Raw genomic sequence first — 23,739 nt, forward strand, 5'->3', positions numbered from 1 at the left:
ACAATGGTCATTATTACAAAAGAGCATTTTATTTCTGTTTTTTCTGGGTGTACTATATTGCAATGTAACACTATGCAGGTCTATTATGATATTAAGATTCTTGCTACAGAATTAAGTTTGTCCATTTGGTCAAATTTCAAAGTTTTTTCTTGGCATTCCTGCAGGACTTGTCACCACTTAAGCACTTGAATTACTGACGTGCCAGAAAAGTGATATAAGACTTGGAGCAGGCATTTTCCAATCAGAATTTGCAAAAGTTGTTGGGCTGGCTGGATGCACGAGGTCAGCACAAATATCCATTCTAATTTTGACAAAGGGGGAGATTAACATCTCCAGATTTTGATCACAAAGTAGATTTGCTTGTCAGGCTCAATGTGCTATGAAGGTTGTCTTCTTATTTTTGATGCAATCTTTGTCATCTCTAATTCTGTTACCAAGGAAGATTTTTATTATTTTTGAACAATAATGGAAAAATGCCTTGCTTAAATTCTGGAGCTGTCATACTTGTTAGGCACCTGATTAATATAAGTAGTTATAGAAACTCCTTGTATATATATAAACCATGCTGAAGTATTGTCCACAAAATGTCCATCCACTCTAAGTCAAATACTATTGGTCACAGAAAGTCTAGTATGAATTGCACGTGAATATACATATGAGCAGTACATGATTCACTGAGTAAATATGGCACTTTTACATATTTTCCTGGATGTTATAGACAATTAGGGAACAATCTTCCCTCAGCTGACTCATTCCTAAGTTACTGTAATATGGGTTTGGAAAATACACCCCAGAACAGACAGTAAGAGGTTTAGAAAAGTCAACAGTGCAGCTACCTGAGTTTGTTTCATTACGAAATTAACAGTAATGTGATATTTTATCATCCACTGCGAGCCTGAGGGTTGTCTACTCACAAAAGCCAAGCTGCCTCACCCTACTATACATAAAACAGCACAGTTCTCCAAGCACATGGCTTGGCAAGATGATGAACTGACCCAGCATCTCCAAAGGGACTTGCCCTGACTTCTTGTACAGACCTCAGCTGAGAGTCCTGTCCCCTTGTTACTCCCATCCCAGTGCCCATCCAATCCTTTAGAGAGCTGATCCAGCAGAAAATGAGTCCCTTTTTTAGACTGGCATAGTTTTCTGCTGGCTTAAAAAGCTCATTTATCCTGTGGAGGGATCGGACCAGCACCAGACCTGTAAAGGTACATGAGAAGCAGCTGGAAGGTGTTGGCAGGAACAGGGAGCAGGGGAGGAGGAGGAGGAAGCTGCCCCTTTTTGGTGACAGTGAGCTGTCAGACTGAGGATGTTGTCTCAGCTGACCAAACCCTTGGAGAAGATACAGTTATTAGTGTCAAAGTGCTTAGACTGGTATAGTTTATTCCTTGCACATTGAATAAAGATATGCCAGCACAAGGCACTTTATACTCTGTAACTGTGTCCACATGAGGGGTTGCACTGGTATAAATATAATCAGTTACAAAGAAAACCCCACATCCCCTAAGTGATGTATTTACAAAAATGGCATAGAACATGTCTCCAACCTTCAGTTATGAGATGTGCATAACTTCCATTCAGAAACAAGACCACAAACTACACATGAAACAATATTACACACAAAATAAATTAGGGGTTTAAAATGCTACATCAAGGAGTATAAAGACTTTTGAAAATACTTTAAATGTAATCCCGTATTTAAAATCTAACTAAGAGAACTATACAGCTCCACCAATTACCTGGACATTTCAAACAGTTTACATTCATCAGGGACAACAGCACTTTGGTTTACATAATTAGGTTAATATGACCAATGAAATGTTTCTCTTCCTCAAATAACATCATAGTGAAATATATTTAGAATATATATACTGCCAAACTGTTCCAGTAAGTGCATTCCACACACAAGTAAGGGTAGCTCTTACAATAGCTACATCAATTACAAGTCTTAAATAGAACTAAATCAAACCCCTTTTAAAAAGCTTGATTTGATTCCTTCACGCCTGACCCATTTTTGATTAATCTGGATCTTCTCCAGAACACAGCCAAGCGCAAAAAATAAGTCTGACCTGGTACTGTGGCAAGCTCACGCCAAATTGCATAGCACACCCTGGATTAATGAGGAAGGTCTCATTGTAGTTTGTCTCACCACCTTTGTAAGTCATACTCTTAAACCAACTGTATGCTTTTGTACCAAGTTCAAGATCTCAGACTAACTGTAGCTCAAGACACACAATGGCAGTTAGAAAACATTTAAGAGCAACCAATCTGACAACTGTCAAATATTTTACATAAATTTGAACAAGCTGCAATTTAACCTCTGCAATTTATGAACAGTATTGCCTCCTAGTGAAATAAGGATTTATTCCCAGATATTCTTGCAAAACATTTATTGAGTGCCTGCATCTGACTCAAATATGTGTTGTTGGATACGATGCAGAGATCTCCTCCCAGCAAAATATTTTACTACTTTTGATTAGCTTATATTAGCTTGTGAGCAGCACAGCTCTTTAAAACCTGACTAAAAGAAATCAAATGGCTGGATTAAATAAACAGCTGAACATGGCTTCAGAGGATAAAGTTCCCAACATGATGCACATCGGAGATTACATTATTTTACAAAGCAAACTTCCAACTGTACAATTTCCAATTTAGTTACTCTTAGGGAGATGAAAACATAGCCTTCAACACTGTCCTTGGATATGCTGGGTAGGCTGAGACTTGTGAGAAATTAATGTATTCATTTAATCTCATTTTTGCAAATCTGCAAATGTTCCTGTGCTGAGCTAGGTTTTATGCTACCCAGGCTAAATCAAGGAGCATATTAGAGGCTATTTCCCTGTCAGAAGCTTTGATTGCACTGTTTCTGGATCCCATTCCCAGAAGGTGCCAAGCAATTTGGGGGGAAGTGGGCTGAGGGGGCAGAGGGCACTTTCTCTCTTGCAGCACTGGTGTTTAAGGGAGGATGGGGTTTTTCAAGACAGCATTTCATCTTGCTGAGTTGACACTTCCAAGATAGTGAGTTCATTGCACCCGTTCCACTCAAGTTAGTAGGAAATGGGCAGCCACATCCCTTTGCACTGTTAGGAAAACCCTTACATGAGTCACTTTGGTCCCGATTCCACTGTGAACTATGACCTTACTCTTCCTGCACCAAAGAGGAAATCACAGTGAGTGCCTCCTGCTCAGTGCACTGTGTGAATGGCCAACAGGCCCTGAAGGAGTTCTGCATGCTCCCTCTCACCCGTTAAAATACATAAAGAGCCTTTTCCACTTGCTGTGACCATCTGAGAAAACCCTGTTGTAAGTAAAAAGGGATTGTCAGCCTAGGTTTGATCTTGTTAGATGTTGAACACCTTCTACTGCCACTGAAGAAAAGAGGAAACAAAGGCATTCAACACCTGCAGCACCACCTGTTGAAGACCATGTCCTAAGGGATTAACAATAACTAGGAAGACAATATAATAATCTCTTACAAACTATGCAACCCAAAGCATACATCTTAAACACAGTTTCCCTGGTGGGATTAGGAAATGGAAAGAAAAACAGACAAAATCATTTACTTTTACCAGTAAAAATTAAGTTACAGATGCCCTTGTTCTCAGGGCAAACAAACTAAAAATATCTTAAAACAGTGAAAAAATATGAGAAAATTTTATTTAAAAATATACGTACTCCTTACTCCAAATTTGTTTGTACAGAAAGGATTTGAAAAAGAAAAAAATAATGACAAATTAAATGCATAATCAGAGTATGCATTCTCTAGAGCGTTTTTGGTAGAAGTGTTATTTCTGTAAAACTGAGCAAGAAGAAGTTATTCAGCTTTCATTTGCTCCCTGACATCAGAAGGCAAAGTTTCAAACAAGTTGTCCTCTACAGTGAAACCAGTCCTCTTCAGAGCTCTACACTCACCGAGCTCAGGCGGGAGGATTTCAAAGTGATTGCCTTTAATATCCAAGTAGGAGAGCAATGTCAAATTACCAATTTTAGGTGAAAGGACTGACAAGTTATTTTTCCCAATTTTCAGAGTCTTAAGTTTTTTGCAAAAGTACAGTTCGTCTGGCACACTCTCCACTTTGTTGCAAGTAATGGAAAAGTACTGTAAACTCTGAAGAACTCCTATTTCAGGTGGGATAAAGCGAATGTCATTGTAAGACAAATCCAAGTATCTGATTTTGTTGCATAGGAACAGGTGGGACGGAAGAACCTCTATTTTGTTATGGCTGAAGGAAAGCCGCTCCAGACTGGTGAGTTTCTTTATATGCTCTGGGATGTACGTTATACTGTTGTACCACAGCTTTAGAATGGTCAGCTTTCGCAGATGTTGAAAACTTACTATTTCTTCAATGGATTTGAGGTTGTTTTCCTTTAGATCCAATTCCTGAAGACTGAGAAGGCTGAAGACTGCATGAGGTATGCGCTCTAAATCACAATGAACCAATTCCAGCTGTGTCAGGTTGACCATTTTCTTCAGGTTGTTGAGCATCACTAACTTAGTGCCATCATTATGGATACACAATTTCTGCAGGTGACTTGAAACATCAACTGCAGATTGCGGGATTTTGGACAAATTACTTTTTATGTGTAGAACTTTTAGGCTTTTAAGTTCCCGAAAAGACTCCAGTGTAATGTTTTTAGAAATATCATGACTTAGGGAACCAATTAAATAGAGTTCTTCCAAATTTCTGAGGCCATACATCCAATGTGGAAGTTCTCTGATGTCATCAAACTTGACGCTCAAGATCTTGAGATTCTCCTTCAGAAAAGCCAAGGCAGCACTGTGGATCTTCACAGAGCACTGGTGCAATGAGAGCTCCTGGAGATTGTCCAACTGTGCAATGGTTGCTGGTATCATTACATTATTAATTATTTCAAGTTTTAAAGACTGCAGCTCAGTAATTTCAAACACTGTGTCTGGTAGTCCAGAAAGCATGAAAAGCTGCAGCTCCAAATGGCTGTGGGAGTTTGTCTGCAGCCTCTGTCGCAGTTTATCTGCAGTCCACTCATTGTTTAGGTTCAGCTGCTTCAGCTTATTTTCACTGACTTCGGACAGGAAGACAGCAAAGCGCTTGGAGTAGAGAGGATCGTACTGATCGATCATATGAAGCATGAAGGCAAAGTCGTTCTTGACATCGGGGATGTCGTCGATTCCCGTCTCCTGCCGGACGTACTCAAACGAATATTCCTTCAGGGAACGGTAGAACAACCAGTACAGTGTATAAAGGCATGTCAGGCCATAGATGCTTACAAAGCACAGGTAGCAGTAAGAAAGTTTAGAGAACAGATGTGCCATCGTGTGATTACAGCAAAAGTTCTTGTATCCTGTCATGTCTTCAATATCAACATTACAGACTACTGTAAAATTAACTTCTGAGACAAGTGCTGTGTTGTAAGCAATAATAATAAGGAATTTAATTACCTTAAGTACAGTCTGGCGAACGTACATGACATAGAGTATATCACCCTCCTCAACATGCAGTCGAAATTTCTTCACCTTTTCAAACAGTGCTTTGGCCTGTTCACCTTCTTTTTTATCTAATGCCCCAGGTGTTCCCTTATCCACAACTAACTTCTCAGGGATTGATTTTAAAGACTGCGTCTTGACCAAAGTGCCTTCAGTGCTTGGCTGAGTAGTATTAGACTTGTTAATGTTGTTCTTCCTGTTATCCTTCTCTTCAGAGTCTTCCCCTGACACTTCAGATAAAGCTCTCGTTGTCCAGGGAGAATCAAAACATTTCCCAAGTATTGAAATGAAGTGTTCAATTTTGGAGCTGGATCCAGGGAATTTGAACCAAAAGTTACTACACAGCATGAAGACCAGTGTGTGTATAAGGACAAGGTAAGGGAAGTACTTGGCATACCAGTGCAGAGCCCGTTCATAGCACACCTGATTTATAAAGCTGTATTGCTGAAGGTCCAAGTCAGTCTTGAGTCCCTTCATTTCAACTGTAGCTGGAGGGGTGGATGGCCTCGGTGGGGGAAGGGGGGTGGTGTCTGGCATTGTGCTAAGCACATTTGAACTGTTAGATTGGTTCTGGCAAGGCTGGACGCGCTTTGGAAGGCATATTATCTTGTCTTGCATGACCTGGAACACACAAAAAGATATCTTTTGAACTGATGTACAAACAATGGTGGCAGCACCAATGGGTAGCTGTCCTTGGAGCACCTCCAGCTGCCAGGCATTCCTCCACACAGCCTGCTACTTGTCCCCACAGGCTGCACTATTATTATTCTCAACAAGACTCTTGTTCTGCATGCCAAGAACTAGGCCACCCCTTTCCATCTACAGCTAGCTTTCCATAATTTGAATAAGAGCGCATTGACACAATCCAGAAAAAGGAGAAATGTGGGGAATGCTTCCAGAAAAGACCAGGGATCTCCTGCTCTGCTCTCCCCAGAGACAGACTGTTACTGCCAGGTGTATTCATCCTGGCTACATGATGTTCAGAGATAGCTTAGGCTTGACAGCAGCACAACTGCATTCATGTGGCTACACTCTCACACTGTGATGTCTTACCACACCAAAAACTGCTGACAAAGGGCTAATGTGACCTTATCTATGCAGGGACATTATTAATCTTCAGTCTTAATAAAGACAGATAAGGACATTTCTTTGATGGCATTTGTGTGTGAAAGGACATAAATTTTATTTAGTTTCTCACACATACACATAGAGTCCTCATAGAATCATAAAATGATCTGGGTTGGAAGGGACCTTAAAGATAATCTACTATTCCAGGGATAGGGCATCCACAATTTCTCTGGGAACTTCAACCTGTTACACTGCCTCAACATCCTCACAGTGCAGAATTTCTTCCTAATAGCTAATCTAAACCTACCCTCTTTCAGCTAAAAGCTCTTACTCCCTGTCCTATCACTACATGCCCTTGTCCAAAGTCCCTGTCTATGAGGGGCTTCTGTAGGATGGACTACACACCTGGGGGAAATGATCTAGCTCTGTTCTTGAGTCTGTCTATAAAAAAAACTAAAGAAGTTTTCTTAATCTGGGATGGTCATCCATGCTGACAAACTGAGGTCAAAGTGCCTCTAGGGACCAATCACCTTTGGTTTAATTTGGGATAACACTTCTGAGTTCAATGCAAGGGTCCCTACAGGTCTGAACTAAAATGCCAATCCATGTGATAAACCAAGGAGCTCTCTTACTTGCCCTGAATGACCACTTGTGATTAGCCCAAACTAAGAACATATGTGCAGTGCAGATGTACTCTTTGACATCATGGCTGTTGAAAGCACTAAACATAAGGTATCCAATGAGAGCTACCAAAATCAGATGATCCTTGATGATCCACCCTGGTGTAGGGAGATGCTGAGATAAGACCACACATGGTTTTTAACAGTATCAGTGCCACAACAAAAACTTCAAACACATCAAAAACTTCTGTAGTTAATTTATGTCTGTAAAGGGTCTGCTGTTGTGATATACACCCGCAGTTACATCCTGGATTTATGTATCTCACAATAAGTTGGAATAACAAACCATTTGTCTATTATTTCAGTCTTTCCAAACACTATTTTCCAGTGTGCTTTCTCCAATCAAGCAGGTAAACTTAAACAGGTAACTGATAAAACAGATGATTTACTTTGTGTGGTTAAGCAAGCATCTACTAATGGAAAATTTAGCTATATAAAGAGATTTTTAAACATGAATGTTGTATCAATTAAAAATAGTTGAGAATGGAGAATACAGGCAAAACTACAGTGGATTTCCTGTGAAATTTGGGACATAATGTATCTAAATCTTAGGCCGTGTAAGTGAGCAAATTCCTCTGAAATAAGAGCTCTGTCAGTGTGTCCCTTTAGCTCCATTTCAAAGTCATGCCAAGAAATGTGAGATCCATGCTTGAACCAGTACTGTAACTTTATATTTTTGTAGAGTCATCCCAAACAGTATTTTTCATTTCTTTTCTGCTTTTGGCTCATCAGCAAAATGTAACTAACAGTGACTGACAGTAATGTCAATTGTTTATGCGTATGCATCCTCAGAGACATTTTGGAATGGAAGAGACATAATATTAGCCATGGGTGCCGTTAATAAAATCAGCACATTAATTTCAAATCTCTTAAAAGCATAATGACAGAAATAATGTTAACGTCTGCCAAATAAAGAAAAACAGGAATTACAGAATTCCATTTTTTAAACTTTCAAACAGCAAAAATGGTAACAAAAAAGAACTGAAGTTGATAATCTGTTTTGTTATGCCAAACTGAGGTGAAAACAGTGATGCAGACACCAGCCAAACCAACAGCTCTTATCTTAGCTGGCACAGTTCCATTGACTCTATGCAAGTCTGCTGATTCACAGCTGCTAAAAGTCTGGTCTGTGTTATTTGATGTTGCTACTTAAACAGCTTTAATCCTGGGACCAGCACATTTTTGCTTTGTTCACGGTGAGCCCAAGAGATAAAACAAGATGGGACAGCATCCTTCCGAGGCCCTTACTCGTTTGCGGTGTTCCTTCAGCAGCCCAGGAGCAGGCAGGAGTCTGTGCCTGTGCTCACCTGCAAGGTGCAGCCGAAGACGCCGATCATCAGCATGGCCACCGAGAGGTAGTCGGTGAACACATCCCACCAGGGCTTCAGCACGCGGAACGCCGGCTGCTGCTCCGAGAACTGCCGGAACTCGGTCACGGGAATCATCCTCCTGCAAAACAGCACGGCCAGCTCAGCCCCTGCACATCACAGCCCTCACCCTGTGAGAGCAAGTGGAAGAGCCTCCTCTGAAAATGGAACCCCCAAAGGTGGCACAGAAGCTCCCAGCTACTGACACCCCACCTCAGAAGAGGGATGCTCGTGCTGCCACTACACAGCTCCTGGAAGGGAGGAAGGGAGAGCCTGCAATGCCATCCATGCAGGCAGGCAAATCCCTCTCCCTGTTGACTCCAGCCATCTCTAATGGGTCAGTGAGGCCTTCTGCATCCTTGAAAATCAGCCCATTCTGTAGACAGAGGTGTTCAGCATCACACACATTAGCCGTGATCTCAAAGGTCTGGCTGAAATGCTTGTCCTGCATTCAAACTTCACACACCTTTTTAGCTGTCAAGTTTCACTCACTTCCATTTTATTCATAGTGGTTTCAGGAATGCTTTGAAATATTTTTGTGCATACTCACTGCAATTTTAAATCTACTATGTTTTGAATGCAAGCTCCTAAAGTGGTTTAGGTAACCAAAACTACAGCCAGATCAAGGGCTTTATCTTCACCTCAGATGTACAGGCTTACAACATCATGTCCTCTGAAAAATCAGCTAACACACGAGCATGTACAGGCAAAGCAACCGATACTAAAGCCTACAGCATACTGTGTAACTGAATCCCTGAGATCAAACCAGTACTGAAACTCCTTAGTAAGTTACAGTGGAAAGATAAATTCAGATGGGAATGTAACAAAAATACTCCCAAGGGCAATTAACGAAATTTGTCCATTAACTAACATCATAAATGCTCATCACAATCAGTTCATATCACAGTAACACTGGAAGTCTATAATCCTGATTCAGCAGCACACTGGGACCCATTAATGTGGGTTTGGTGACGTCCATTTCTGTGCAGGCTTAGTGATAAGCACATACTTGCTGAGAGGCTGCTCAGGAACTTATTGGATTCAGCTCATTCAGAGCCAGGGAACAGGAAGGGAATGCTTCAAGCCCTAATGGCTGCAATCATTGCAAGGGTACAGCCATCCTAAGGATTTAGAACTGACCCCCACTAACTGGCCATACACATGTGGAAGGATGTTCCCTTTGGCACCTTCTCAGGGACTGCTCTGTCTCTGCCTGCCCCTCGGGTCCTCAGGAGGTACTGCAGTCCCCAAAGGCATAAGGTGAAGTCTGTAAAAGGAACTTGTGGTCGTAGTTAGGCTGGGGCTTTGCAGCTGAGTAGCATAAAAACTTTTGTTTCTTGCACCCCTCTCCTCTTGCAACCCTTCTATGTTGCTTTAAGCACTACTTGGCCAGACAGGAGAATCCCCTCTCAGATTCCTGTCCTTCTAAAGTCTGTCCCCAGGACGCAGGCTGCAATGCCAGGTGACACCCACACACACCTCTTGCACAACTGGCAATCCCCAAGATGAAGGCAGGCTATCCTCCATACCACTTTCCAATTAACAGACCATCAGTGAAAAGGATGGCAATGCAAGCCTGACACCACACAGCCAGGTCAGAGGCTTGGCAGCACCCTTGAACAGGCCTGAACTGCTGCAGTGCTGGAAGAGGAATGCAGCATTTGTTATCAAATGGCAGGCAGCCAGGGACCACAACTCTGCTTTTTGTGTGCTTGTCTTGCAAATGTTAGCAGGCATTTAAGGGAAGATATACTTCTCCAGCAGAGAAAAGCTGGCATGGCTGCTGGGACAGACCTTTGTTGCCTTTCACTGTTGTCTATAAACACTGGTGGCAAAAGTGGATCTCATCAATTAGAAGTGCCCCACATAGCTTTAAGTACATGCCCAGCACTCTTTCAGCTGCTGGCAGCTCCCAGTGGAGCTGAAGAACATCATACACAATCTGTCTTCCATTCCATATGCATTTCACTGCCATTGGTAAGGAATTACCCCTCTCTTTTTCATTTCCACATAAAATGCAGGTGACTTGAGTAGCTGCTGGTAAGCTTGCCTTTTTTTTTTTTTTCAATCAAGCACTGAAAAACTTCGAAAATTCTCAAAGGAATCCACTAATACAAATGTTAGCTAAGCAGTTGCCATGCAACAGCCCTGCTCAAAGTTTTGTAACACATATACTACTGTTGGCTCAGTTTTGAGGCCAGCTGGCTGGCTGAGTGGAATGCCATCAATACACCCAAGAATACCTATCAACAGATTGCTTTAAAACCACCACATTTTCTTCCCAGCCCTGCAATAATGGCTCAGGAGTGCTTTTTCATATTCTGATGGCACAGCCCCTAGAAATCCTATTTGTAAGGTGTTTTTTTCAAAAGGATAAACAATTTGAATGTCAGGTAAAGACAGAATTATGTTTCCTGCAGTGGAGATTCTTGACAAAACACAAGTGCTCACATGCACAGAAATGTGGGGAGACCCAGGAGTCACTGGTTAGACACCCAAGCAACTGTGGGTCTGAGCCACGGTGTTATGAAAGGTGAACTGAATCAGCACTGAATCAGGGCAGTGCCTGACAGCAGATGGGACTGGAAACTATCTTGCAAATTACTGTGCAGGGACAGCTTTCAGACCAAAAAATCCTTTGGCTGTTGTTTTTTATAGGTTTCACTATGTCTTTTTAGGGCTCTTTGTTGTATCATATATTTGCTTTATTTCTCCTAAGTGATGTGTGGGGAATTTAGATGAAGGCAGATAGGTTCTGATACCACAAGCACATGCTGCCCTGATCCCTTGTTCCCTTCAGAGGCTGTTGTTTGCATAGCATGACTCCTCATTAGCAGAGTGCACATCCTTTACCCCCATTAATGGGCCAAGCAGAGGCAGAGCTGCACACACAAAGGCCCCCTAGAAAACCATCTCTGGGGGTGGAAGGTGATGTCCAGCACCAGCATCAAACTCTGTCTGCCACTAATGTTTTCCTTTACGGCTAAAAAAAGAAAACAAACATCACTGAATGATGATAGTAGTACTGCACATAAAATAACAGTAAAAAAACCAACAACGTCTACTGACAGATGATTTTTTAGCTTTGGGGAAAAAAGATATTTGCAGAAACTTTAAATGGCACTTGAACGTGACGAAGTAGGAAAACCATTTTCCAACACTCACTGGAGGAACCCTATTGCTTCTCCCCTTGCTGTATTAAGAATCAAGGAAAATGCTGGAAAGAATTGCAGAGCAGCCTAGGCTAACCAGCACTGCTGACATCTGCACGCAGAACAAAATGACACCAAGTCACTTTTCATTTGTCTCCCACTTCCCTCTAGCTTTTTTTTTTTTTTCATTCTGGCTTCTCCAGGGATGGAAAGGACAACTATCAGCAGCAACTCAGACCTCAGAGAAGACACAGCAGGTCCCCCTGGCACACAGCAATCCTGAAAATCCCTCCTGGCCATGTCCAAAGCCCAGCTCTTTCCCACTGCTACACCCAAAGGTGCACCACTGCCAGACTCCTTTATAATCACACACAAACCAGGTCTGCACAAAATAAAAGGATTTAGTCAACCATCAATTTGAACAAATCAAGGGATGCTAAAAAGTCACACTGCAGCCCAAGTCACAGCACACCATTTACTCTGGGACAGCACATCATGCACTGAAGTTTCTTATCTCTCCTTGTAACAAGGAGATAAAAGACAAGGAGTTCAACATTTCAGCTGGTTGAACATTTCAGACTAAGACTGCATTACTAATTTGTGTTCACTCACATTCAACATATTATTTAATTGCACTGTACATTGTAGCTGATATGTGGCATCTGACTTATCAAAAAGTATTATTCTAACCTACTTTAGTAAATACTAGAGCTCTAGATATTGGAAATTCTTTTCAATTAAAACCAGAATATGTTCTTTTTTTTCTCTTGCATTTTAAACAATCCTCAGACCCTAGAGAAAATAAAATGGTACATGAGATAAATCATCTGCTATTCAGCTACCAGAAGGAAATAAAAAAGGAACTTGGATTAAAAAACAGTTAAGCAGTGCTGTAGAACAGAGCTGTGGGTTCACCAGATTAAATAAAAATAATAATAATAAAAACCAAACAGGAAGAAAAAAGTAACAAAAATCCCAAAACAAACAAAAGGAAAAAAAAACAGAACACTGGGAGATAAATCAGTAGTGATTCTTATTTTAAAATTTTTAAGAAATGTAGAAAACTTGGCGAGTGAAAATGAATATGTCATAATAAGATTAAATACCTGAATCCAGGCACAAGTGTGATACCTACTCTATCAGAAAACCCAACTACAGGAATCAGCTAATGCACAGGACACTGGGGGCAAGACACAACAAATTGATGTGACCTAAAAGAGCCAAGGAGAACAAATAGATCCAAGTCACAGACAAAAGTATTGGAACCAAATTGGACTTAATAAACCAACAGACTGAATCAAAGGCTGATTGTGAAGCGCTGCAGCGTGGAGCAAACCAGCCTCTCAGCAGTTGGTTTATATCTGAGGGAATACAGGAAAGCAGTGAGGACAGTTTGGGAGTAAGGATGGCTCTTGCCAAAGAGAAAACCGGGGCACCGGGCAATCCACGTGGTGTCCGCTGCAGAGTGAAAGGAAATCAATGCACGAACCTCCTGCCCACGGGGGCTCTGGGGGCCTGACTGCCACCAAGCAGCCCCACTGCCACCAACCAGCCCTGCTGCCACCAACCAGCCCTGCTGCCACCAACCAGCCCCACTGCCACCAGCCCCACTGCCACCAGCCAGCCTGGCTGCCACCAACCAGCCCCACTGCCACCAGCCAGCCCCACTGCCACCAGCCCCACTGCCACCAGCCAGCCCCACTGCCACCAACCAGCCCCAGCAGCCCAAGGGACCGCAGTGCCCCGGCTGGCACAGCTCACTGTCACAGCATGGAGGACAAGCCCTGGGGACAAGCCCTGGCGCTGCCTTAGTGCTGCAGGTCGGCACTGTGAGCTGTGAGCTGCCCGGCACGGCTCAGCACGGTTCGTGCCCACCGAGTGCTGTGCCCTGCCCTGCCCTGGCACACAAGGGACCCAGTCAGAGGCAGGACACACCGTGCCGGACGGACAAACACAGGGGGACACGGAAATGACACGCCCCCTCATTAAGCTGCATTCACTTTGTGTCTTGCGAGACTCTTCCAAAGCAAGAACATTAATGCACAGGAAACAGCCCCTCTGGGACAAGCCTGAACAAAGCTGCCTTTGGCTTGCAGCACCTTCCAGGCCCCAGGCCCCACTCTCGCTAGGTGACTCTGGCTATTTTTAAGCAGATTCTCACAGAGTCGCTTCATTCATTTCAGGGAATGGTTTGGAGCAGCCCTCAGGAGAATTCAAGGGTCACGCTGCTGGGAGAGCCGCACCACCAGGGACACCAGTGACACCAGTCCGTGCCACTCCCACTGCCCCACCCAGGCTCTCAAGGCACAGCCTGTAGAGACACGGCAATTAGCAGCAGCACAGGGAGCAAAACAAAGCGAGTAACTGGGAGGCTGTGCCTTAGTCCCAGCCAGGCAGGTCTGACAGCAGAGTTCCTCACTGAGGCACAGCCCCAGCAGCTCCCCACCATGACGAGGCAGCCTTGGCCTGTCTGTGCTGTGCTGCCAGAGCTGCTCCTCACCCCTCCCTAGGCACTGCTCGGTGTCACCCCATGGGTGACAGACAGCTGCCAGCCCATGCCCTGGCCATGGCCTCCCCGCCCAGCAAAGCCCAAGAGCCTGTCTGTGTGCCCTGCTGAGCCTCATGGGACAGACAAGCGCAGTCACTGCTGCTCCGTGTGCTCAGGCAGGAGACCAGCATTGCCAGGGCTGTGTTTGCCATGCTACAGGTGTTACTCACTACAAGTCAAGCCCTTGGCCATTCTGTCCTTCCACTAGTTACTCAATCGCATCACATGCCTTGAAGCAATCAGTGTCACCCATTGCTTGTTTTGGGGGAACAGCCAAAGCTGTGCACCAGAACTGGGGCACTATCATCCTGGATGTCAGACAGGCAACTATCATCCAGAAAGTGCTGGTATGGCAAGGGCAGGGTATGAATTACACACCAGAGGGAAAAAGGAAAAGGAACATAGCTGGAGGAGAAAGAAATAGTGATATTGGCAGCTGGGAAGCACAAAAAGTTGGGGGGAATTCTTAAGCTGACTAGAAAAGATGTTTAAATGATTAGCCTGCTGACATTTTACCTCATTTCCCTGACATCCCACCAATCCTCCTCAGATGCAGGATCAGCATAACCACCTTCCAAGAGTGGCACAGAGTTTAATCAAGCCCCAGGTAGCAGGGGAACAGCCCTGATCCCCACTAGGGAAGGAGCTTGCTTTCTGGCATGAGGAACCTTGGGCTGGAGGCTGCAGGACCACAACTGCAGCCCAGCTGAGTATAACAGAAGGGCCAAAGCTCAGATGTCCTCAAGAGCCAATTCAGACTGGCACTGCTTGGTCTTTCACATCAGAGATCTACTGAAAGGAGAAAATGCTAGGCCAGTGCTGCTCTCCTGGCTGTTTTAAACATACTTCATGTTAGGGTGAATTATGAAATGCCTTTTGGGAATAGTGCTGCAAGGTCTCTGCGTTGGTTCCCATACATGATTTACTGCACATCCATCTTCATTAAAGGAACAGAGCACAGCTCATATTTAATACAAAACAAGCTTGTGACCTGACAGCAGGGACTCAGCAGAGCCCAAGGGCTGTGGGCCATGTGTGCAGGGGCCAGAGGGTTTTTACACAGAACAAGGCATTGCACACTCCAAACCCCTCATCATTCATTGCAAACATTTGTTACTCTGCACAAATACCATAAAGTCACTTTTCAAGAGTTTTGTGCTGTTTGGCCTCAGCTGCCATGGGCCAGGAGGTGAAGTTAAGCTGGAGTGCTTCTCAGCACAGGGCCTGAGGCTGCACTGAGAAGCAGAATTTTGCATTCCTATTTTACCTGCTTTGGAACTGCACACCAAGACAGTTAAACAAGCATGAGTAAGGGAGTTTTGCAGTCAGGTTGATGGTGATGTATTCCCAAAGAGGATATTTAAACAAAATCACTGGTCTGTGCAGAGCCCCAGGGCTTAGGGCAACAATCTCCTCTAGACAGCTGATAGACAGCCTGGCGTGAAAATGGCTTGGTGCTATCATCAGTTATATATTCTGCTGAATATAACTTTGCTAAATTTGTATTTTTTGGTGGGACTGGGTGCCCAAAACAACTGTAAGGAAAAACCTGTGTAATTTAACACAGAATTTGAACAAAGATCTAGCCAGCAATTGTTCCATTCTAGAAACCATTCTAGAAACAAGCTTAGGAAAACAAATTGGATGTGAACCCTACAAAAATTGTGGTCTTTGTATTTAAAACTTTTCAGATCACCCATGCCCCAAAATTTGACCTGTCTCAGCGTGTGCCCAGAAACCCCTCACAGCTCCTGGCACTGCCCGTGCTGGCACCACAGATGACAGATTATGGACCTGCTTCATTTCATCACCTAACCAGGACTAAAAGTAGATGCAGGGACAAGACACCAAGCCAGGGAAACTACGATTAGACAAAGGGGCGAATATGATGATAAGGACTGGAATTAGTAACTCCTAATTCCCAAGAGGTTTATGTTCCATTCTTATCTGTGTATTCTCACACACATTGTACATGCAGTGAAATAATGTGTTATCTACCCTGACATTCAGTTTTAGTAATTATTTTGCTACATGTTTGCACTGACCAAAATATCCAGCATTTTGGTAAGTGTAGGTGCTTGGTCAGTTCCCATGTAACATACAATAAAACCTCTGCTACTGACTTCTTGTATTTGCAGCATTTCAGAAGATCAGTTTCCCTGCTAGGTTTTATTGCCATTGGTGTTTCCTGTAATATAAAATTCAATTTTAAAAATAATTTTTTAAAAGGCATAAACTTTTTGGCTGGAAAAACTACTTTGAACACTGGCTTGTGTTGCCACTGTTTGAAACATGATGGCTCCATTTTGTTCCACTGACTGCAATGGAGATTTTCATGGGAAGAAGTAGCATCACTCTGCAGTAAGAAGTACAAACAAATGATGCCGGTTCTTAAACATAAATCCCATGTAAAGGAACTGGAAAGACATTAAAAACAAACCATTTGCATCCAAACAGTTATTTTTAACAGCCCATGAGTTTACAGTATTTTCAAACAAATCCATGTCCTTGTGGCTGAAGCTGGTGAGGAAATGTGACCTGGAGGAACAACAAAGAGTCAGGAGCCCCCAGTGGGACATGGACATGGACAGCTTGTGCACGCCACATCAACCCACCATGCCACCACCTCTAGCTGCAAAACAGAAAGGTATCCACCTTCTTTAGTACCCTTGGTGGGAAATATGAATGAATAGTACTACAAAATCATAACATAGCTTTTTTCAGTTTTCTGCAATGCCTGAATCCAAACTGACAGCATTGTCAGAACTCCCCTACAAAGGCACTGAAGTGAATTTGATTTCATACTACACATTACCAAAATTAAAGGTCACAGTTGGTATTAGTTTACCAATCTGGAGAACAGACAAAATACAATTAGTTCACAGAAGACATTATTCAAATACCCATAGTTTGGTGGTTCTACAAAACACGTGTCCCTTGTGTGACAGCTGTTCAGAGTAGGGAAGGGGTTTCATTTTCAGGTGCACTGACTGGGGACAGCTAGGCTGTGCCACCTGAACTCCAGCAAGGTCCCATCCAACAGCTGGAAAGCTGTGTTCCTTTATGTCAGCTGCCAGAACCGAGCTCCCCCAGAGCTGCAACTCTGCAGGACCACAACCGTGGGCAAGATGCCAACGGGGGATTTAGTGCTGGAGAGAACTGGAAAGGGTGTAACTTCCAGAAACATGCTGAATACCTTGCCCACTCCTTTCCCTCCAAGCTCCTGAGGCCCACACTGCAAACATCCAGTCAGGTTTCCGCTGCCCTCCCGCCTAACAGCCAGGAGAGAGCGTGGGGGCATTCAGAGGCAGCAGCAAATGCCCCTGCTCTGCTCTGGGTACCATCTGCTGTGGCACTGGAAGCTCAGAGACCCGAACCCAGAACTCAGAGGAGACACAAGCGTTGTAAAAAGAAGATATGAAGAGGAAGTGACTTTAATAAACTGCATTTCAAAATATATGTTGCAATTTCCACCTACATATACAGTAAGTGCTGCTTTGGCAATGAATCCCAGACAATAACCTTGTTGTTAGTTCCAACTGAGTCACAGCACTTTTTCATGTATTACACACCAAAAAGACTTCCTATTGTCAGCAGCTCTTTGACTTCAGCTTGGTTGGACTAAAGACAAAAAAATGTTCAATGCAAGATTCTGCCAGATAAAGCCTCAGTGAAATCAACAGGAGTTCTTTCCATACCAAGCACATGGGCCTGTGTGGAGCCTTGGCTTTGCTGAGCTATTTCTCCAAATCTAAAGAGAAGTACACTCCACACATTTCCACGTCAAAGACTACTTCAAAGGCAATACTTACCATTTTTCAGCTCTGGAAGTAACATTCTTTGTTTATCAGGGCTATCACTCAAGATGCCTGCTCTCTTTCCAGAGCTGCAAAATGGTTTTAATGTGAGTAAAAGCTTTTAACAGCAAACCAAAGCAGCAAGCAAGTAACAATCCAGTAAGTGATATTTTCGTATCCCTGAAATAAATCTAAACAATTGAGACAAATCTAAGCAATAAAATCACATCAAGTTTTAACCAAAGTTATACCAGGTTTTCCACAAACACTATCTAACATACTCAGATAATGAAGACAGAAACAATGCTGTTAAAATGTCTCAGAACAGACAATAGTACACAAATCAGTGCCATTCCTCATCCAAAAAATAGGCGCCTGAGGCTAATACAAGTGCTCATATTTAAAAATGTTCAGCTGATATAATTAAAAATTAATTCCTAATTGGAACAGGAAGCACAAAAGGTCCATTCTGAGTCTTAAACAGCTCAATCATCTGACAAGTTAGTTAAAAACATTTTATGCAGTGAGTGAGCAAAAACATTAAAGAATTCGTCTTTTCATTATTTGGGAGACTTTTTCAAATAAAGAATCTTTTTTGCTCCTACTTGCCTGCAACACAAAAGAACTTTATAAAACTTAATGATAGTCTCATAAAACATGGATCCCAAAACACCTTGATAAACATAAAGGTATTCTCAGCCTGAAGCAGTTGGTGGATTTTCTTCCTCCAAATCATCCTTTGTTACAAAAATCCCTGACAATAAAAATAAACTTATGGTCTCATCCATATCCCTGAAAGAATAAGAAAGACTAAAATAGATAAATTAAAGCACATAAATTGCACGTGATCTACACCCACTCAAAGAGATACACTAGTAACTACAGAATCAGAATTGGTATTCACATAGGATGACTTTTAAAGATCATGAACTGGAAAACCAGGACTATTTTCTCTACTGGACCTTTTCAGGACAGTGTCCATCCATAGACCACCAAAGGGGGATTAGCTGCAACCTCATTCCACCAAAAAGTCTGTTGCTGCATAAAACAGAAAAAAATGCAGTTTCCACCAAGCCTAAACTGTGAGATAAAAGCAGTTGCTAGAGGGGATTCTGACAACACTACAGCAGGTGTGCAAGTCTTTGAAATTATGTCATCATGGTTAAATGACTGCAAAGAGCAAATACTCTTTTTAGTCACATTACACTTAAAAAGGGGCTTTTCCGAGAATACTGTCTGTGAACACTGGTGAAAACTACCTACCCCTGAGACAGCTCATCAAACATTCACATCAGCTGGAAAATGTGGTCTATAATGGTCCCTGCTCAGAGCATCAAACCCTCTGGCAGCAACCTGCACTTCTGAGCTGTTGCATTCTGCTGTAAATGGCACAAGTATCAGGATCTTACACTGCTGCACGCTCAGGGCAGGGCTTGACCTGTGCTCTGCTTCACCACATGCTCCAGAGCAAGCAATTAGTCCAAACTCCCACCTTCCTCTCAGTGATAAGTAAATAAAATTGGAAATGTTCTCAGCTGGCAGTCTTACTGTAGGGTTGTTGAATTTAGGTTATTTCATCAATAGAAAGTCACTATGTACTATTGCCACCAAAGGGAGATGTGAGCTAGCATCTCCATTTTCAGCACATGGTAGGTCAACCCAGGATGAGAAGTTAGTATAAAAGGCTGTATTCTGCTCATCTGGAAGTCAATGGAAAAGTTAAAAGTTTACTTTGACAGAGAGAAATGGATTTTTAATACTGTGGTACAGAACCAAATATTTTTACATGTTCTGGTTCAAATTCAGTGGAACTTTATACACTCATCATAACAGCGCATTAGCAACTTGCCCTGGAGAACGATGCCATCCTGTGCTGCAGGAGGGGCCTTTGTTTCACTTTAAAACCAAGAAAAAACATACATCCTTATGGCATCCTTGTTTGGGAGAATCCTGCCACCCTTACGGCAGAATTCTCCCAAACAAGTGGGAAATGTGCAAAGCACAGGCATGGCATTATCCTGCCTTTTAAGAATCTGACCAGATCAAACACCAGATTGTAAATCAATCCTTCAAGGGGGAAAGGGACTGTACAGAAACTCTGTACTGGAAAAATTCTGAACAAACTCTCATCCTGGTCCAAACCTACAACTCTCTGAATGACACAGTTGTAAAGTTTATGCTGTGTCTGATTAGCTGCATGTGCCAGGCACTGAAATGCAGAATGAATACAGTGACAGAAAGCTCACCTAGGGTCTGACAGCTGAAAGACAGCTCTAACACACTTTGCCTGCCTGGGGATAGGAAGGCAGAAGGGCCTGCCCTGTGTTATGAATGAAAGCAGTGGAACAAATGACATAATCACATGTGGCCAAGAGGCTGAATCAAACCTAGTATCTTTCTAACCAGAAAGAGGTCCTAGAAACACAAACCCAACAAAGTCACTGCACTATAGCTTGAATCTGCAACAGAGTCTTTTTGCACAAAATCCATGGGTGAACAGCTCAAGGATGAAGAAGAGAGTACAGTTGCCATTGTGTTGAGCATGTGAAATCCAACACTTGTTAACAGTTCTTTGACAAATTATTTTGGAAGGAGAATGGCTTCTTTGACTTATTAAGAAAGGCTTTAAAGTATTTAGAAGGTTTCTTTTTCCTGAGGTCAATTGTTTCATTTTCTGTGTTTTCTTGACTATACAGCCAGCCCTCCCCTGCCCTTCACAACTCTGACAATGAGGACAGCATCTTTCTACCAGGTTTCCTTAAAGAGGAAAAAACTATAAAATTGAACTCTAGCTCCTGTTATTGTGAATTGTTTGGACGGCAACAGAGGTTTTTTTTTTGTTTTTTTTTACTTCCCACAGCTCTCAGAAAGCCTTGGGTTGGGAAGTGCCTTTCTGGCCGTGAATATGGCCCACTTCAAGCAGTCGCAGCTGAGGTCAGTGGACAATCAGGGGAACTGCTCCTCCCAGCACCGTGACCCAGTCCATTATTCTGGGTGTCCCTGTGCTGTCCCTCGGGCCCTGAGGCCACCTGAGCATTGTTCAAGGCTCCGGCCTGCCCAGCCCGGATGCTACCCCCCCTCCCGGTCACAGCGCCTTCTGTGGGCCCCAAAAGCCAGATACCGAGGTGGGATGAGGCTGCCTCAGGAAATCAACTTCAACTGCGACAGGAACTGATTGCAAGACAGCACAAAGCACTGAGTGTGTGCTTGTAAGGAGAATTTAGCAGTCTCTGATTTCATTTTTCACTGGAATCCACCGTTAACCTTTTCCAATACTGGGCATACAAAGCAAACAGATTTTTAGCCTTTCCACCCGAAAGCTTATTTCTAAAACTGCTTACAAGAGTAAATAATAACAAACAAAACACACAGAATGTTATACTATGGCAAAACCTCTAGCAGGGCCTGTCAAGTATTCAGACTGGAAGAAAACAGCAGCACGGATGTCGCAAATTTAGCAAACTCAGAAAGTAGCTGGAAAAGGAAATGATTCACAAACCACAGGTGCTCAGCACCGGGCTGCTGTGCCCTGCTGGCAGCCCTGGGACACAGGCACTTGTGAGACAGCAGGAATACAAGGCCAGGTTAAAATTAGGGATCATCTCAGAACTGTGCTCAGCCCAGCTCTCCACACTGATCTGCACCACAGGAGCAAACAGGTTTTTCCAGAAGAAAAGTGAGCCCAGGGGAGTGCTACCCTCTTGACTGCTTTCATCATACCAAAAAGAAAAGTAAAAGCAGTTCTAATACACACGGAGGCAGGAGGGGGGTGATGGGTGGAGAAGGTAAGATGCATAGTTGGTTGAATTAGGAAGGGAGATTTTTAAATTCTTATTTATTTCCAATGTTGTCATGTTTTTCTCCACTGTCTTGCAAAGCACTTTTCTGCCTGTACAATCTTTTCCAGCATCATTCAAACCTACAGTGCTTTGTGGGAGCAAACATTACGTGGTTGTCTTCAAACAGTGGTGCTAATACTGAATCTCTCGTCACAGGAAGTACTAACTCCAAAAGTAAAAAAAAAAAAGAAATAATTAAAAAGCCAAACCATAACTGACATACTTACCTTAGCAATAGAAGTCCTTACTTTTAAACACTTTAACTCTCATGAAATTCAGGTAGGATACATTCAGTGGTCTTTCATAAGCGTCTCATTTTGCTTGGTCAACTCTTTCTAATGAACTGGACAAACTGCACTTGGTGAATAATCGGCAAAACTGCCCATCACTCTGCGACAAGGCAGAGCTGGTTTTAAGCCGATATAAAATCGAGCTTTTTTTTTTTTTTTTTTTTTTAATCCCTTCAAAAACGGAGATATCGACGCCGGAGCAGCCCCCGGGGAAAGGACCGGCGGGCGCGGCTGGACCGCCGCCTCCCCGTCCTGCTCGCATCCTCCCCGTAATGCGGGCTGCTCTGGGGCTTATTATCGCGGAAAATGAGGCCGCGAGCTTTCCCCGAGCCCTTCTGCCCAAAGGCTTTCCCAAGCCGCCCGTCTCCACGGCGACCATTTCCCACCAGAGCCCCTCGGCGGCCCCGCTCCCGGGAAGCCCCGCTTGGCTCCGGGCCGCCGCCGTGCCGGGAACCCCCGGGGCTGCCCCGCCCGGCCGGGGATGCGGTGGGATGGATGGGGCGTGGGGGGCTCCGCGGCCGCTCCTCCGCGGGAGAGGAGCCCACGGCGATCCCAGATAAAGTTTGGCTCCTCGGGCACTGCCCCGGTTCGGAAGCGGCACCGCCGGTGCCGCCGGCGGGCAAAGGCGGGCCCCGGCTGCCGCGGGCCGGGCCCGGCCCCGTCTCTTCTCCCCGCGGGGGCGCAGCGCCGAGCCCGGCGGGGCGGCTCCGTTCCCGCGCGGCCCCCCGGGGCCCCCTCCCCGTGGCGATGCCCCGTCCCCGGCGCGGGCAGCGGAGCGCCCCGGGAGAGGCAGCCGGGCGCGGCAGCGCTTACCTGGTGCTCGGCCGGGCGTGCGGCTCGGGATCACGGGCGGCAGCGGCCGGGCGGCACCGCGAACATCCCGCGGCGCGGTGCGGGGCTCAGTGCGGCGGGCAGGGCCGGGCCGGGAGGCCGCCCGCAGCCGCGCTCCGCCCGCCGCCGCTCCGCCCCCGCGGCCGCGGGGCCACGTCTCCGGTCTGACGCACGCGGCGGGTGCCGGGGGGCGCCGGTCGGGCCGTGCCCGGCAGCCCCGCGGGCCCGGCGGCGGCGCTGGGAGGGACGGCCGCGCTCCGCCCGCTGCCCCGGAGCCGCCGGTAACGGGAGCCGGGAGCCGCGGGTACCTCCGGGCGCGCCCGCCGCATCCCCGCCGGAGGAGCGGCGAGGCGGGGGCTGGGGGAGCGGCACGGACGGGCCGGGCCGGGGCTGCTCCATGGCCCGCACGGAGCGCGGTCGGTGCCGTGGGAAGCAGCGGCGGGCGGGGGAGCCGCGAGGCGCCGTCCCCGCGCGGGCGGGCGGGCGGCTTCGCGCCGCGTCGGGGGAATGACAGCACAAATTGTGATGGAAGGATCTGGACCTCAGCACGCAGGGCCGTGGAACGACTATAAAGAGACCAGGCTGTAAAGCGCCTGGGACTGCATTAACAATGGAATAGTGTCTCAGAGAGTGACAATTGGAAACACAAACTTCTGGCCCAGCAATTCAAAAAGCGCAGTCTGAAAACTGCTGCTGAAAGAAA

General features: G+C 44.9%; 1 protein-coding gene across 2 annotated transcripts; it reads right to left on the minus strand.

The window, feature by feature from the left end:
- Positions 1 to 23,097, minus strand: LRRC8C (leucine rich repeat containing 8 VRAC subunit C). Of its 2 annotated transcripts, none has more exons than XM_058030262.1 (3): positions 23,019 to 23,097; positions 8,520 to 8,661; positions 1 to 6,085 (listed from the first exon to the last, which is right to left on the minus strand). In XM_058030262.1, the coding sequence occupies exons 2-3, from the start codon at positions 8,655 to 8,657 to the stop codon at positions 3,815 to 3,817; spliced, it is 2,409 nt and encodes an 802-aa protein (XP_057886245.1). In that variant the 5' UTR covers positions 8,658 to 8,661; positions 23,019 to 23,097; the 3' UTR covers positions 1 to 3,814. The 2 variants fall into 2 exon arrangements, with proteins under 2 accessions (XP_057886245.1, XP_057886246.1); XM_058030263.1 differs by lacking the exon at positions 23,019 to 23,097 and adding an exon at positions 22,143 to 22,254.
- Positions 23,098 to 23,739: the final 642 nt, after the last annotated feature.

The sequence above is a fragment of the Melospiza georgiana genome, chromosome 9 (genome assembly GCF_028018845.1).
Source record: "Melospiza georgiana isolate bMelGeo1 chromosome 9, bMelGeo1.pri, whole genome shotgun sequence".
Taxonomy (NCBI): Eukaryota; Metazoa; Chordata; class Aves; order Passeriformes; family Passerellidae; genus Melospiza; species Melospiza georgiana.